General features: G+C 34.8%; 1 protein-coding gene and 1 pseudogene across 3 annotated transcripts in view; one reads left to right on the top strand and one right to left on the bottom strand.

Moving 5' to 3' along the window:
• The window catches only part of TBC1D15 (TBC1 domain family member 15), a 69,725-nt gene that overhangs the window by 37,345 nt on the left and 19,991 nt on the right, over positions 1 to 12,389 (top strand). For both annotated transcript variants that reach the window (XM_084878867.1, XM_084878868.1), the window contains exons 6-11: positions 342 to 444; positions 2,181 to 2,378; positions 4,868 to 4,996; positions 5,515 to 5,618; positions 7,273 to 7,367; positions 11,041 to 11,157. In XM_084878867.1, coding sequence (XP_084734993.1) covers positions 342 to 444; positions 2,181 to 2,378; positions 4,868 to 4,996; positions 5,515 to 5,618; positions 7,273 to 7,367; positions 11,041 to 11,157 — 746 coding nt within the window. The remainder of the gene's footprint in view (positions 1 to 341; positions 445 to 2,180; positions 2,379 to 4,867; positions 4,997 to 5,514; positions 5,619 to 7,272; positions 7,368 to 11,040; positions 11,158 to 12,389) is intronic.
• On the bottom strand, positions 3,206 to 4,823 carry LOC311618637 (ethylmalonyl-CoA decarboxylase-like; annotated as a pseudogene). The gene is made up of 2 exons: positions 4,813 to 4,823; positions 3,206 to 4,083 (listed from the first exon to the last, which is right to left on the bottom strand). The product of its transcript is annotated as an ethylmalonyl-CoA decarboxylase-like (transcript).

Here is a 12,389-nt window from a genome sequence, read left to right as displayed (position 1 = left end):
TTACTTTAGTTTTGATGATATAAAGGAAGCTATATTTTTAAGGTTTTCTGCTATAATTCTAAACCAGAATTTGGGTTCATTACAATGTAGTCCTCCTGGTTTTACTTAGAAGAAAAATATACTTCTACTCTTTTATATTTGCTAATTTAATATTTCATGTAGTTTTGGAACTAAAGGTAGTTCTAAATACTTGTTAATATTATATTAATGGGAAACAATTCTAAAACTGGACATTTAAGTTTTTCATTGTTGTTAAGGAAAAGTAACTGCACTAGAGTTATTCAGGTAGTAATTGATGCATTATGCTAGCATTTTCAACACATCCCTTCTTTTTATTACAGAGCTCCAGACGATAAAAGAATACTTCTTGTGAATTGTCCGAATAAGAGTCTTTCACAATCTTTTGAAAATCTTCTTGATGAACCAACATATGGTTTAATACAAGTAGGTTTCTTAAATCTGTCTGTATTATTAATCTGTTAATCTATCTCCATAATTTTATATACCCCCTATCTCTCAACTTTCTTGGTTACACAGAATGAGGCAAATGTCTCTTTGTAAACTTTATAAAACTGTTCGCTGTAATTTTATAGAAATAATAGTATGTTTTATATTGTTAGAAGCTTCTTTGGTTCTTAGTTACTCTCAAAGCATTTTTTCCCTTTATCATAATACTGAAATAGCTTTCATTGATTAGGTGAAATATTGTGTAAGCTATTTTGAATTCATTAATGACAAACTTAGGCAAAGATCTAGTTTGAATTTTTATTTTCTATTTAAGTAGGTTCTAATTCCTCTTAAAATATTTGAGTATATCCTTGCATTTGGCTAAAAATGTGCACTTGACACAATAAAGTTAGTCTATTTTTCACTCAGATTTGTATGTAAGCTAATGAAATGGTTGTTTGTTCATTCATTTATTCATTCAACAAATGTTTGAGTGCTTACTCTGTCCCAAATATTCTCTTGTTTTTTTTTTTTTTAATTTATTTATTTTTTATTGATTTTAGAAAGAGAGAAAAGGAAAGAGAGGGAGAGGGAGAAGAAGAGGAAGAGGGAGAGGAAGAGGGAGAGGGAGAGGGAGAGAGAGAGAATGCAACATCAATTTGTTGTTACACTTATTTGTGCATTTATCATTTGATTTTTATATGTGCCCCGGCCAGGGATCAAATCTTCAACCTTGGTGTGTAGGGAAGATGCTCTAACCAACTGAGCTATCGGGCCAAAGCTTTTCTTGGCTCTGAAGTTAAACAAGGTAAGTAAGGAAGACAAGAGAGCTAACCACTGATTAAAATAAAAAGGAGGGCCCTGGCCAGGTGGCATAGTTGGTTGGAGCGTCGTCTTGTACATCAAAAGGTTGCAGGTTGATTTTCAGGGTATATACCTAGGTCATGGGTTCGATCTCTGGTTGGGGAGGGTATGGGGAGTCAATCAAACAATGTTTCTTACATCAGTGTTTCTCTTTTTCTTTTCCCTATCCTCTCTAAAAATCAATGAAAACATATCCTCAGGTGAGGATTAAAAAAAAAAGTGAGGGAATGTACAATATTTTCTTATTGTGATTAATCAATAAAGATTAAATTTAAAGAAGTAACATTTTTTTTTTTTTTTTGCTAACTTTGAATAACCAGGCATTTTGGGATTTAGAAGTAACCCTAGCAGTAGAAAAACCTTTTGCTGTTTTCAGGCACAGTACTGCCCAGAACTAATTATTTTTCTTGGCATGATTTACTAACCATATAGTTAGATTAAAATATCAGCGAATATTTAAGTATTGTGAGCTTTTAAACTTAGCTACCAAATATTTTGTGTTAGGCTAGTGTGGTACTGCACGCTTCAAGAAATAATGTTCTTTTGTGAAGGCAGGACTGCTAGACAGAAGAAAGCTGTTGTGGGCCACTCACCAATGGAAAGTAAGCACTGCATATCTTTCTGATGTGCAGATTGAATGAAGCCTGCAAATCATTGTTTGCCTGTAATTCAATCAGTAGCATTAATTTCTCATTTAATATATTGTTTTAATCAAATGAAAAGATTGGCTTAGAAAATAAATTTTTTCTCCTTAGAAAAAATATTTTAAGATAATCTTAGACCACTCTGTTTTAGTGCTGATTTCCCATCATGGGGTATTTTTATTTTTCATTTGAATTAATGCTAATATTTTTCTTTTTACTACATAGAAAATTAAAAAGGATCCTTATACAGCAACTTTGGTAGGATTTTCCAAAGTTACAAACTACATTTTTGATAGTTTGAGAGGCAGCGATCCCTCTACACATCAGCGACCACCTTCAGAAATGGCAGATTTTCTTAGTGATGCTATTCCAGGTTTAAAGATAAATCAACAAGAAGAACCGGGATTTGAAGTCATCACAAGAGTGAGTGGAGATTTATATTAATATAGCTCTTATATTTTATCAGGAGGAATGCTTTGAAACATGTATAAATGCTACATAAATAGAAACTCGATTTTAGTTATATCTGCCTCTTTCTCATAATCTTTTCTTGTAACTTTCTGCTAACATATTTAACAACTAACACTTATTTTGCCACCAAATTGTTGTTCATTGATTGCTCTATATTCTTTTTGTTCATTAATATTGGATCTCTTTTCTTTGGTTACTTTTTCTTTACTGTTATAATTGTGTTATTAGTTATTGTTGTTAATCTCTTAACTGCAACTAATTTATAAATTAAACTTTATCATTGGTATGTAAGTAAAGGAAGAAATAGTATTTATGGGGTTCAGTACTATCCATGATTTCAGGCATCCACTGGAATCATGGAAACTGTTCCCTACAGAAAAGGGAGGGAATATTATATACTGGATACTATGCCTGTGAGTTTTGGTATTCAAAATATTTTTTAAAAACAAACCCAAATACACTGCAAAGTAATTCTGACATTCATATTTAGTATCATTTAACTTTTCTACATATGAGTCTTTAGAATTGTAACTATTTACAAAATTTTCCTTTTCTAGCAATAGCCTCTAAATGTATGGGTCCACCTCAAAGTGTCCCTAAAAGATTTCTTGCCTCTTGGAAATAAAACTTCTTTCCCTGAGAAGCAGATTTTTTTTAAAGCTCTAATTAATGACTTCTTGTGGTCCTTACATAAACTGCTTTAGCCACTTGTGCCCCTCTTGTATATTCAGTTTCTTTCCCGTTTTTTTTTTTTTGTTTTTTTTAAAAATATATTTTATTGATTTTTTTACAGAGAGGAAGAGAGAGGGATAGTTAGAAACATCGATGAGAGAGAATCATCGATCAGCTGCCTCTTGCACACCTCCTACTGGGGATGTGCCCACAACCAAGGTACATGCCCTTAACTGGAATCGAACCTGTGACCTTTCAGTCCGCAGGCTGATGCTCTATTCACTGAGCCAAACCAGTTTCGGCTGTATATTCAGTTTCATCTGAAGACTGTAAGACCTCTTTGACCATTCCTAAGTTCAAAGCTTGTTTTGAATCCAATTTGAGGGCCCCACTTAACATTTGGAGAGCTTGTCTACTGTGGATAATTTCAGCCAACCGGGCAGCTTTGCCTCAGCTTAGTATTATATCCATCTTTTTGTGAACAAATATGATCTAACTCTTTGTAGTCATTAATCTGAAATTACATGCTATAATAAATTCTGCTCCAACCAATGCTTAACCTTGATACAATGGGACATTTTTTAAAGGAAGTTTCTGAAATTTACTAAGGTGTTTTAATGAACATACATAAGGCCACTTCATCTTCTGGGGTTCCTAGTACTTTCATTGCTTTCAGATCAGATCCTGAGGAGAAAGTTAACACCCAAGAAGTCATTCCTTGTATTTGGATTGTTCATAGTGAGGAAAGCCAATGCCATTGTCTTCCTTCCAAAGGTCACTGGATCTCCCAGGAAACTGTGGAAGTTTTCTTTTAATTTCTGCCATATGGAAGCCACAAGTTGTATTATAAAGTGACAGTCCCATTTGATGTAGCAATTTTGTCCTTAGAGACATAGATGATGTCTTCAAAAGGCTTCTTGCCATTTCCTGTTTGAACTCTATTCCTCTTTGCAAGCTGCTTTTTCTTACTGGAATGATCTGATTGCTTTTAATAATAATGAACAGGTGGTTTCATCGAGTGCATAGCAGTGAATAAATAGTGACCCTAGAGTGTTGCTTTTAGTTCTGTTCCAGAGGCAGCAGTCAGGACACTACTACTATAAGGTTTTTATTTTCATGGGAATCTTTTCTTTTTAAAATAAAATGGAATTTGCCCTGAATTATGGTCAATCTTTACATACCTGCTCAACAACACTTTTGAATTTGTTATAGTGCTAGGCTATACATAGTTAGAACATTATAAATATCTAAATTGTGGTACTTAATTAAAGGGCTTATATTGTAAATGATATTTTAAAATTACCAACATCCGTTAATTGAATTAAGAACTGTAGAAAATACCAAGTGGAGCTAATGAATCAGTTCTAAGAGCTACAAATTTTAGTTTGGAAGAAAAACTAATTTTAGAATATGATTAATGGAATAATACTCTGGTTTAAAAAAAATAATATAGCATACCATTTAGTGTGAAGGGTCTCTTATAGGAATTAACATGTTAACTGTTCTGCGCTTATGTAATTGAAACCCAAAATAGCAAATGTTTTTCCATCCTTAATTTATAACCCAATTATTTGTATATTCAGTAGTAGGGAAAATGTATGGAATGTTAACTATTTAGTTCATAAACTAAATGTTGGAAAACAAGGAAAGATATTAAAAATGTTAGAACATTTCTGAGTAATCCTATTTTAGTTTAAGTTTCTATTGTATATACCGTGATTTCATTTCACTGGTTAAAGGTATACTTTTTATTGGTTATCTTATTTTAGATTGATTTGGGAGAACGACCTGTTGTTCAAAGGAGAGAGCCAGTAACAGTGGAAGAATGGACTAAAAACATTGATTCTGAAGGAAGAATTTTAAATGTAGATAATATGAAGCAGATGATATTTCGAGGGGTAAATACTTTCATATGGATTGTATTTTAAACTGCTTGTGTTCAAGATTTTCTTCATTTTTGGGGGGAGTGTGTGAATTCCTTTTTGAGGAATGATGCTTTAAAACTGCTGCAGGACAGAGTTACATGCTTGTGATGTCCCTGATGTCAGGTGGGATACCAGTAATCCTAGGGAAATATATTTTTCTTTACTTCAGATGTTATGGGTTATGTGAAGAAGACATGTACACGCCCCAGTAGTAGTTGCGTTATCCAGTAATGATTTGGTTTTGAAAGACTAGCCTTACTGTCTGCTATGCAGTGTTGTTGTATATACTCTGCATTATTTAAATTTTCTGGCAGCTGTTTATACCTTGAGAATGCAGAAGTAAAAAACAAGATAGTATTTATTGAATTGAGCTATTTTTATGTATAAAACTCTCAAATATTAGTCTTTCTGTTTATTTAAATCTTAAGTTTTATGAACTAAAGTACTGCATTCTTTTTTACGAATGTGTTTAATATGCATGTTTTCTTCAGGGACTCAGTCATGCATTGAGAAAGCATGTATGGAAATTTCTTCTGGGTTACTTTCCTTGGGACAGTACCAAGGAGGAAAGAACTCAATTACAAAAACAAAAAACGTAAGTAATTGTCTTTTGTATGTTCATCAAATAAATTCAAGTAACTCACCTATAGAAATTAATAAAGGGTATTTATTTATTTATTATTTAAAAATATCTTTATTGATTTTAGAGAGGAAAGGAGATGGGAGAGAGAGATAGAAACATCAATTATGAGAATCATTGATCAGCTGCCTCCTGCCTGCCCCCTATTGGGGATCCAGCCTGCAAGTTGGGCATGTGCCTGACCAATCAGTGACTTTCTGGTTCATAGTTTGATGCTCTGCCAAGCCACTGATCCACTCTGGCTGGGCAGTAAAGGGTTTTTAGATAACTATTTAGAATATCTAGAGTAGGATATGAGAAAGTAATTTTATTTGTATCCTTTTAATTTAAAGATTATGCCCACCAGTGCAGGTGCATGAGGGAGTCCACAGATTGTGTTTGGAGGTATCCTTGAGCTCACTGCGAGGATACCATAAACAAAATTTACTCTCTTGAGTAAAAAAACCCTAAAACTTACAGACAAGAAATTATCATTGAAATTAAATGAAGGCAGATATTGTAGAAATTTGATCCTTTTATGTATCTTGTGATAGATGAATGTGTGGAGATGACAACTGGTGGACAACAGAACAATATGGGAACATGATAATACGAGGAAATAGTATCATCATGTTAAAAGCCTTGGAGAGTATAAAGAATGGCTGTGTTCACCAGAGAAATCAATTGCCTCTATATGTCCCCTCTCCATAGCACCTGTTTTACTATAATAGGAAAATTGGGTTGTATGCATTTTCATAGTGAACTTTTATTAAATAAGCTTTGTAATAGTAAAAAATATATTATGAATGCCATAATTATTTCAAACCAGAAATGTTTGTTAGACGGACCTCGTTGTAGTTATGTACAAAAATTTTGAATACTTGAAAAAAAGCTAATTAGATTTGGATTTTAAAATATTTCATTTATCTTAATTTATTTTTGTAATATATTATGAGATTATAAAATAGCTCATAAAAAGTGTATTTGCTATTTAGGTTAATTATCTTTAATTTTTCTGTGCTCTTGTAATGTAAATTGATCTTTCTTTTTTTCTTCTTTTGCAAGAGTGTTTCTATTTTTAAATAATCTCTTAGATTTTGGAAAAAAACAAACAAACACAGAACAACTTTCCAGGTGCACTCTTATTCATTAGTCTAGATTTTAACTTAAAGCTCACTACTAATCAATGTGCATATTCAAACTCTTAAACAATTCTTTTCTTTTCAACTTTTTTGCCAGTTTTCCTAAGACATTTTTACATTAACAAGTTTATGCAGTAAACTTGTCACATTTAAAAAGTTTGTAGATTTGTACTTGTAATTACTCAGACACTTTCATGGTTAAATATTTAATGACTGGAATAATTTTAGGTATGATATTAAGGTTTAAGGTAAATGTTTCCTTATAATTATACCTAAATTTTTCTAGTAGATAAAGCAAAATTTATGACACGTATAAGGTTGTTTTATTTTTTCTTTGTTTTATAACTAAACATTTCAGTATCATTAATAACTTACATCTTACTAGCATTATATATGCTATGATAAATTGTTTGTAGAAAAGCTCAATTAAAAATTTTAAATAAAATGTTCAAAGTAAGCTGTTTTTGGTGTAAAATTGTTTTCTATAGTGATGAATACTTCAGGATGAAACTACAGTGGAAATCTGTCAGCGAGGAACAAGAGAAGAGAAATTCGAGGTTAAGAGATTATAGAAGTCTTATTGGTAATTTTTTCTTAATTTTGAAAGTGCACGAGAAAGGTTTACATTAAAATCTTGATTAGATTTTAGAACTGAATATATATGTTATAGAATTGGGACTGAAAAGAAAAGTCAGAATTCAAGAGTACATTAGAGTGTGTGCTTACTATTTTTCTTAAAAAATATAATATATTTTATTGATTTCATAGAGGAAGGGAGAGGGAGAGAACTATAGAAACATCAGTGATGAGAGAGAATCATTGATTGACACACCCCCACTGGGGATTGAGTTCCCAGACCAGGAATCAAACCTTGACCTCCTGGTTCATAGATTGACGCTCAATTACTGAGCCAACCCAGCCCAGCAGAGTTTACTATTGGTTTTTCCTCTTCAAATAGCTATATGAAGTTAATATATTTATAAATACTGGTATATTACGTATTTTAATTTCAAAATGTGAAATAGTAAAAACTACTTAAATTTACTGTTGAATTAATTGCATTAAGATAATTGCCTTATTTTAAAAACTGTTTGTTTATCATGAAAAATTAGAAACTATAGATGAGAAAAGAAAAAATTAGTTTGTTTCTGTCATCCAGAGATAACTATGTTTAAATAGGCTTTGGTTTATATACTTTCAGATCTCCTCAAGCTCTCTCTCTATATATAAAAAGCTAGCGACCATAATGGCCATAACAACTGGTCTCTGTGACACCCACTGTGGCCAGTGAACCGGCTGAGTGGGGGGTGGGGCCAGCTGGCCAACCTAGAGGCCCCTCCTTCCTACTGGCCTGCCCCTGATCAGACTCTTCCACCCAGATCAAGAGCTGGCTGTCCTTCCCCCAGGCCAGCCCTGCCCCTGATCAGCCTGCCCCACCATGATATGCTGGCAGCCCCTACCCCAGTCTGGCCTACCCCTGATCGCCCCCCCCCCCCCCCCAATAGGGGGCGGGGCTGGCCAGCCAATCTGCAGCCCCTCCCCCTGGCTGGCCATGCTTCCAATGGGTCCCCACTACCCTTATTGGCCTGCAGCTCCTCCCCCATGCCAGCCCCACCCAGTTGGTGCCCCCATCCCAATATGGGATGGGGCTGGCCTGTCAACCTGCAGTCACTCCCCCTACCTCGTCCCATCTCAGATCAGCCTCCCACCCAATCAGGGGCAGGGCCGGCCGTCCAACCACACGTGGGCCCATCCCCAGGCCGCTGGTCCCATTTGCACCCTTCATCCCCTTTGGTGGTGAGGCCGGCTGGCCCATTGCCCACAGCCCTTTCCTATTGCCAGTCCCTCTAACCCCAATTAGGTGTGGGGTTCCCTGGGCAATCACGGCCCCTTCCCCCAACTGGCCCAGCCCTGATCATGCATTGATGGGGCTGGCCAGCCAGCCAACTTCTGCCATCTCCTCCTCCCAACAGACCCAGTCCCGATCCACCCTGATTGGGGTCCGGTTGGCTGGACCTTACCTATGCATAAATTTGTGCACTGGGCCTCTAGTATGAACATATTTTATTTTTTAATTCATTAAATGACTCCAGATAGCTAATTCTGCTAAATTTTTGCAAATTGAATAACTATTAATCTAAAAAAAGATGAATGATAGAATTTTGCATTAAGAGAATTAGACTTATTTCCAAACTAGAGACCCTGGTGCATGAAATTTGTGCAAGGGGGGGAAGGGTAGGTCCCCTTAGCCCAGCTGTACCCTCTCCAGTCTGGGACTCCTCAGGGTCATCCCTTTCATAATCCTGGACCACTGGTTTCTAATTGCTTTCCTGCCTGCCTAGTTGCCCCTAACACACCCCTCCTCCACCATCGGCCTGATCTCCCCTCAATGCCTCTGCATGCCAGCCTGGTCACCATCAACTGCACCCCTCCCTCCCTCAGCCTCCTGCTGGCCTGGTAACCCTCAACTGTACCCGTGTGTGTGTGTGTGTGTGTGTGTGTGTGTGTGTGTGTGTGTGTGTGTCCCGCCAGCCTGGTTGCCCCTCATGCAGCCTGCTGTTGAGTCTTTTGGTCATCTTCTTGAAAAGGTGATATTTGAGTGGAAACTCGAAAAGGGGGATTGGTGAACTATGTAGATACCTAGGTGAAGGACAATCCAAGCAGAAAGAAACATGTGTTAGACTTGTTTCTATCCCTGGGTTTTGGAGTGCATTGGGTGGAGTATAGAAACTAATTAGGTCAGAGAAGAAATATGGATGTGGTGGAAAGTAACGTGTTGGATGTTTGAGAAGAGAGGAGAATTTAACAATTGTTAAATGAATCGAAGAGGGAATGGTAAGAAAGGTTAGTGATGGTGAATGTAAAATGGGATTAGTTGGCATGGTTGTATTTTTCAGTCTTTTTAGCTACATCAAGTTAGACAGAGAGTTGGTTTTTTGTTTTTTTTTAACCTTAAGTAATAATTGTTTTTCTAGAAATAGTTTCTAGAAATACTTCCTTTATAAAATACCTTTTTTTTTTTAAAGTATTCTGCTTGACAGAAATATACAAGAAGAAAAAGTATAGATATTGAGGGTACAAATAATTTTACTGTGTTTAAAATACCTGTAAAGTCAGATCATCTGTATTGGCATTATTGCTATGTAAATAGTGCTTAAGTTAATAAAAAAAGTTATTATGTACCTCTTTTTTATCAACTAATATGACACTGAAATATTTTGATATTTTAAAATAAAAATTTACATTTATAGCACTTTTATTGCTATTTCTTATTTCACAATTCTATAGATATATACTTCCTTTATTAAATCTTATGAAGTATATTATAACAAAGCTAGAATATGGATCTAATACATTCTAAAAGTGTTCTTTCAGAACCTAAACTGGTTATCTTCTATTGTTAGATTTTACTCTGTTAATACACTCCCATTTCTTCACAACTTTTAAAGAGGATTTGTTATAAAGTACATTTATCATTTTGAGTTTAAAAATTTCCAATATCCTGAGGGATTTAGGTTAGAGATATGCTCTTTTTAATTATAAAGTCTTTCCCAAGATGCATTTAATAGGTTCGTGAATTGAATTGTCAGTATAGTTTGGGATACTCTTGTGGTGATGTTTCCAAATCTGTTTTTAAAGTTATGAAATAATTTTCAGCAAAATGTAGATTTTCATTTTTTCCCCCCAAAATTAAAATAAACTGCTTATACTAATATATAGAATGAATAATGTACCTATGAGAATAAGGAAGTAATTTGTCCTGAAGATGATTATGGAACATGACAAAGAAATTGATACTTCTTCTCATAATCAGTGAAGCAAATACGAATGAGACAAATCTCTTTGATTATGCTTGATTGCATAGTAGCTTTTTTCATTGCTGTTTTCACATAATATTGCCTAATTACAAGCATCATGACTGGCACTTTATTGCTAACTAATGTGAATTACTACCTAGTGTTGCTTTAATTATTTGGAAATAGTGTCTACTCAATTAAAAGATTTCTGTGTTTAGATATATATGGAAAATATTTTAAAATATGCTCATGGATAGGTAAGCTAATTTTTGAAAAATATTCCAAAATGCTACTTTATTGTATATGTGAAATGGAATCTGATAAATTATTTTTATTAAGTAAAGGCTTGGCAATAGAGTAAAATTAATAGCAAGAAAAATAATCCTGTACTTACAAGATGTGAGCTTTATCAAAATCTGTATTTTAAAAGGTTTTCATAGATGTGATTTTCCTCCTCAGAAAAAGATGTTAACAGAACAGATCGAACAAACAAGTTTTATGAAGGCCAAGATAATCCAGGGTTGATTTTGCTTCATGACATTTTGATGACCTACTGTATGTATGATTTTGATTTAGGTAAGTTCTTCTTTAATTTCTAATTTTAAAAGATTTAGAATATTGATCTAATACATTTTAAAAATGTTCTTATTAAACTGGCCATCTTCTATTGTTAGATTGTACCCTGTTGTATAAAACATCCCCATTTCTTCACAAGTATTGAGTTGAGCATTTTTAATACTGGCATGGCTCAGAGTTGAGTGTCAACCTATGAACCAGGAGATCAGGGTTCCATTCCTGGTCAGAGCATGTGCCTGGGTTGCGGGCTCAATCTCCAGTATAGGACATTCGCGGGGGAGGGTGGTGGTGGTCTCATTATTGATGTTTCTATCTCTTTCCCCTTTCTGAAATCAATAAAAAATTAAAAAAATAATTTTAATTTATTAACCTGTTAGACATATGTATATACTAGTTCTGTGGCCTAGTTTTTATAGGGATTCTACAGAGCACTGGAAATTTATAAGGCTATGGCTTTCAAATTATGCACTGAGGAGCACTGTGTTGTCTTGGAGACAATGTGGGATATTTTAGCTGCCTCTCCCCCCAAAATTGGGAGACAATGTGGGATATTTAAAAAATTTTAGGGAAATATAGTGACATCTATAGGACACAGCTCTAACTACTAACTGAAATAGTCCAGGATTTTAATTAGATCACCATATTACTTCTGATGAGTTATATATGCATTTTTAAAAATATTTTTTAAAATTGATTTTTAGAGAGGGGAAGGGAGATGGAGAGAAACATTGTTGTGAGAGGGAAATATCAATTGGCTGCCTCCTGCATGTCCCCTACATGCAGGATGGAGCCTGCAATCTAGGCATGTACTCTTGACTGGGAATTGAACCAGCAGCCTTTACGTGCATGTGACAATACCCAACTGTGCCATACCAGCCAGGGCTGAAGTTAAATCTTTGTTAAGCCGTGTTTTTGGCTTTGCTCTGATAAGCAAGTACTGGTGAAAATAGATTAGGAACAGGAATGAGGATGGTGGTATCCAATTGGATTTCAAGGTTTGAGAAGTAGTGTAATGCCCAACAGATCCTAAGTTCATAGGGCATAAATACTTAGGTTGTTTGGATCTAACTACTTAATAAATGGAAATGTTAGTTGTTTCTTTGAGCCGTGGGGTACCTTGGAAAAATTTACTGAGACATTAGGGTTCTGTGGAGTGAGAACCTTTGTTTGATATGCTTTCTCCCTTGTTAAGGAATGTATTGATTTGATATATTAGACAGGAAGTGCTGATA

This window comes from Pipistrellus hanaki (assembly GCF_964339955.1).
Source record: "Pipistrellus hanaki genome assembly, chromosome: 3".
In the NCBI taxonomy this organism is placed as follows: domain Eukaryota; kingdom Metazoa; phylum Chordata; class Mammalia; order Chiroptera; family Vespertilionidae; genus Pipistrellus; species Pipistrellus hanaki.
This window is presented reverse-complemented; position numbering and strand designations above follow the sequence as displayed.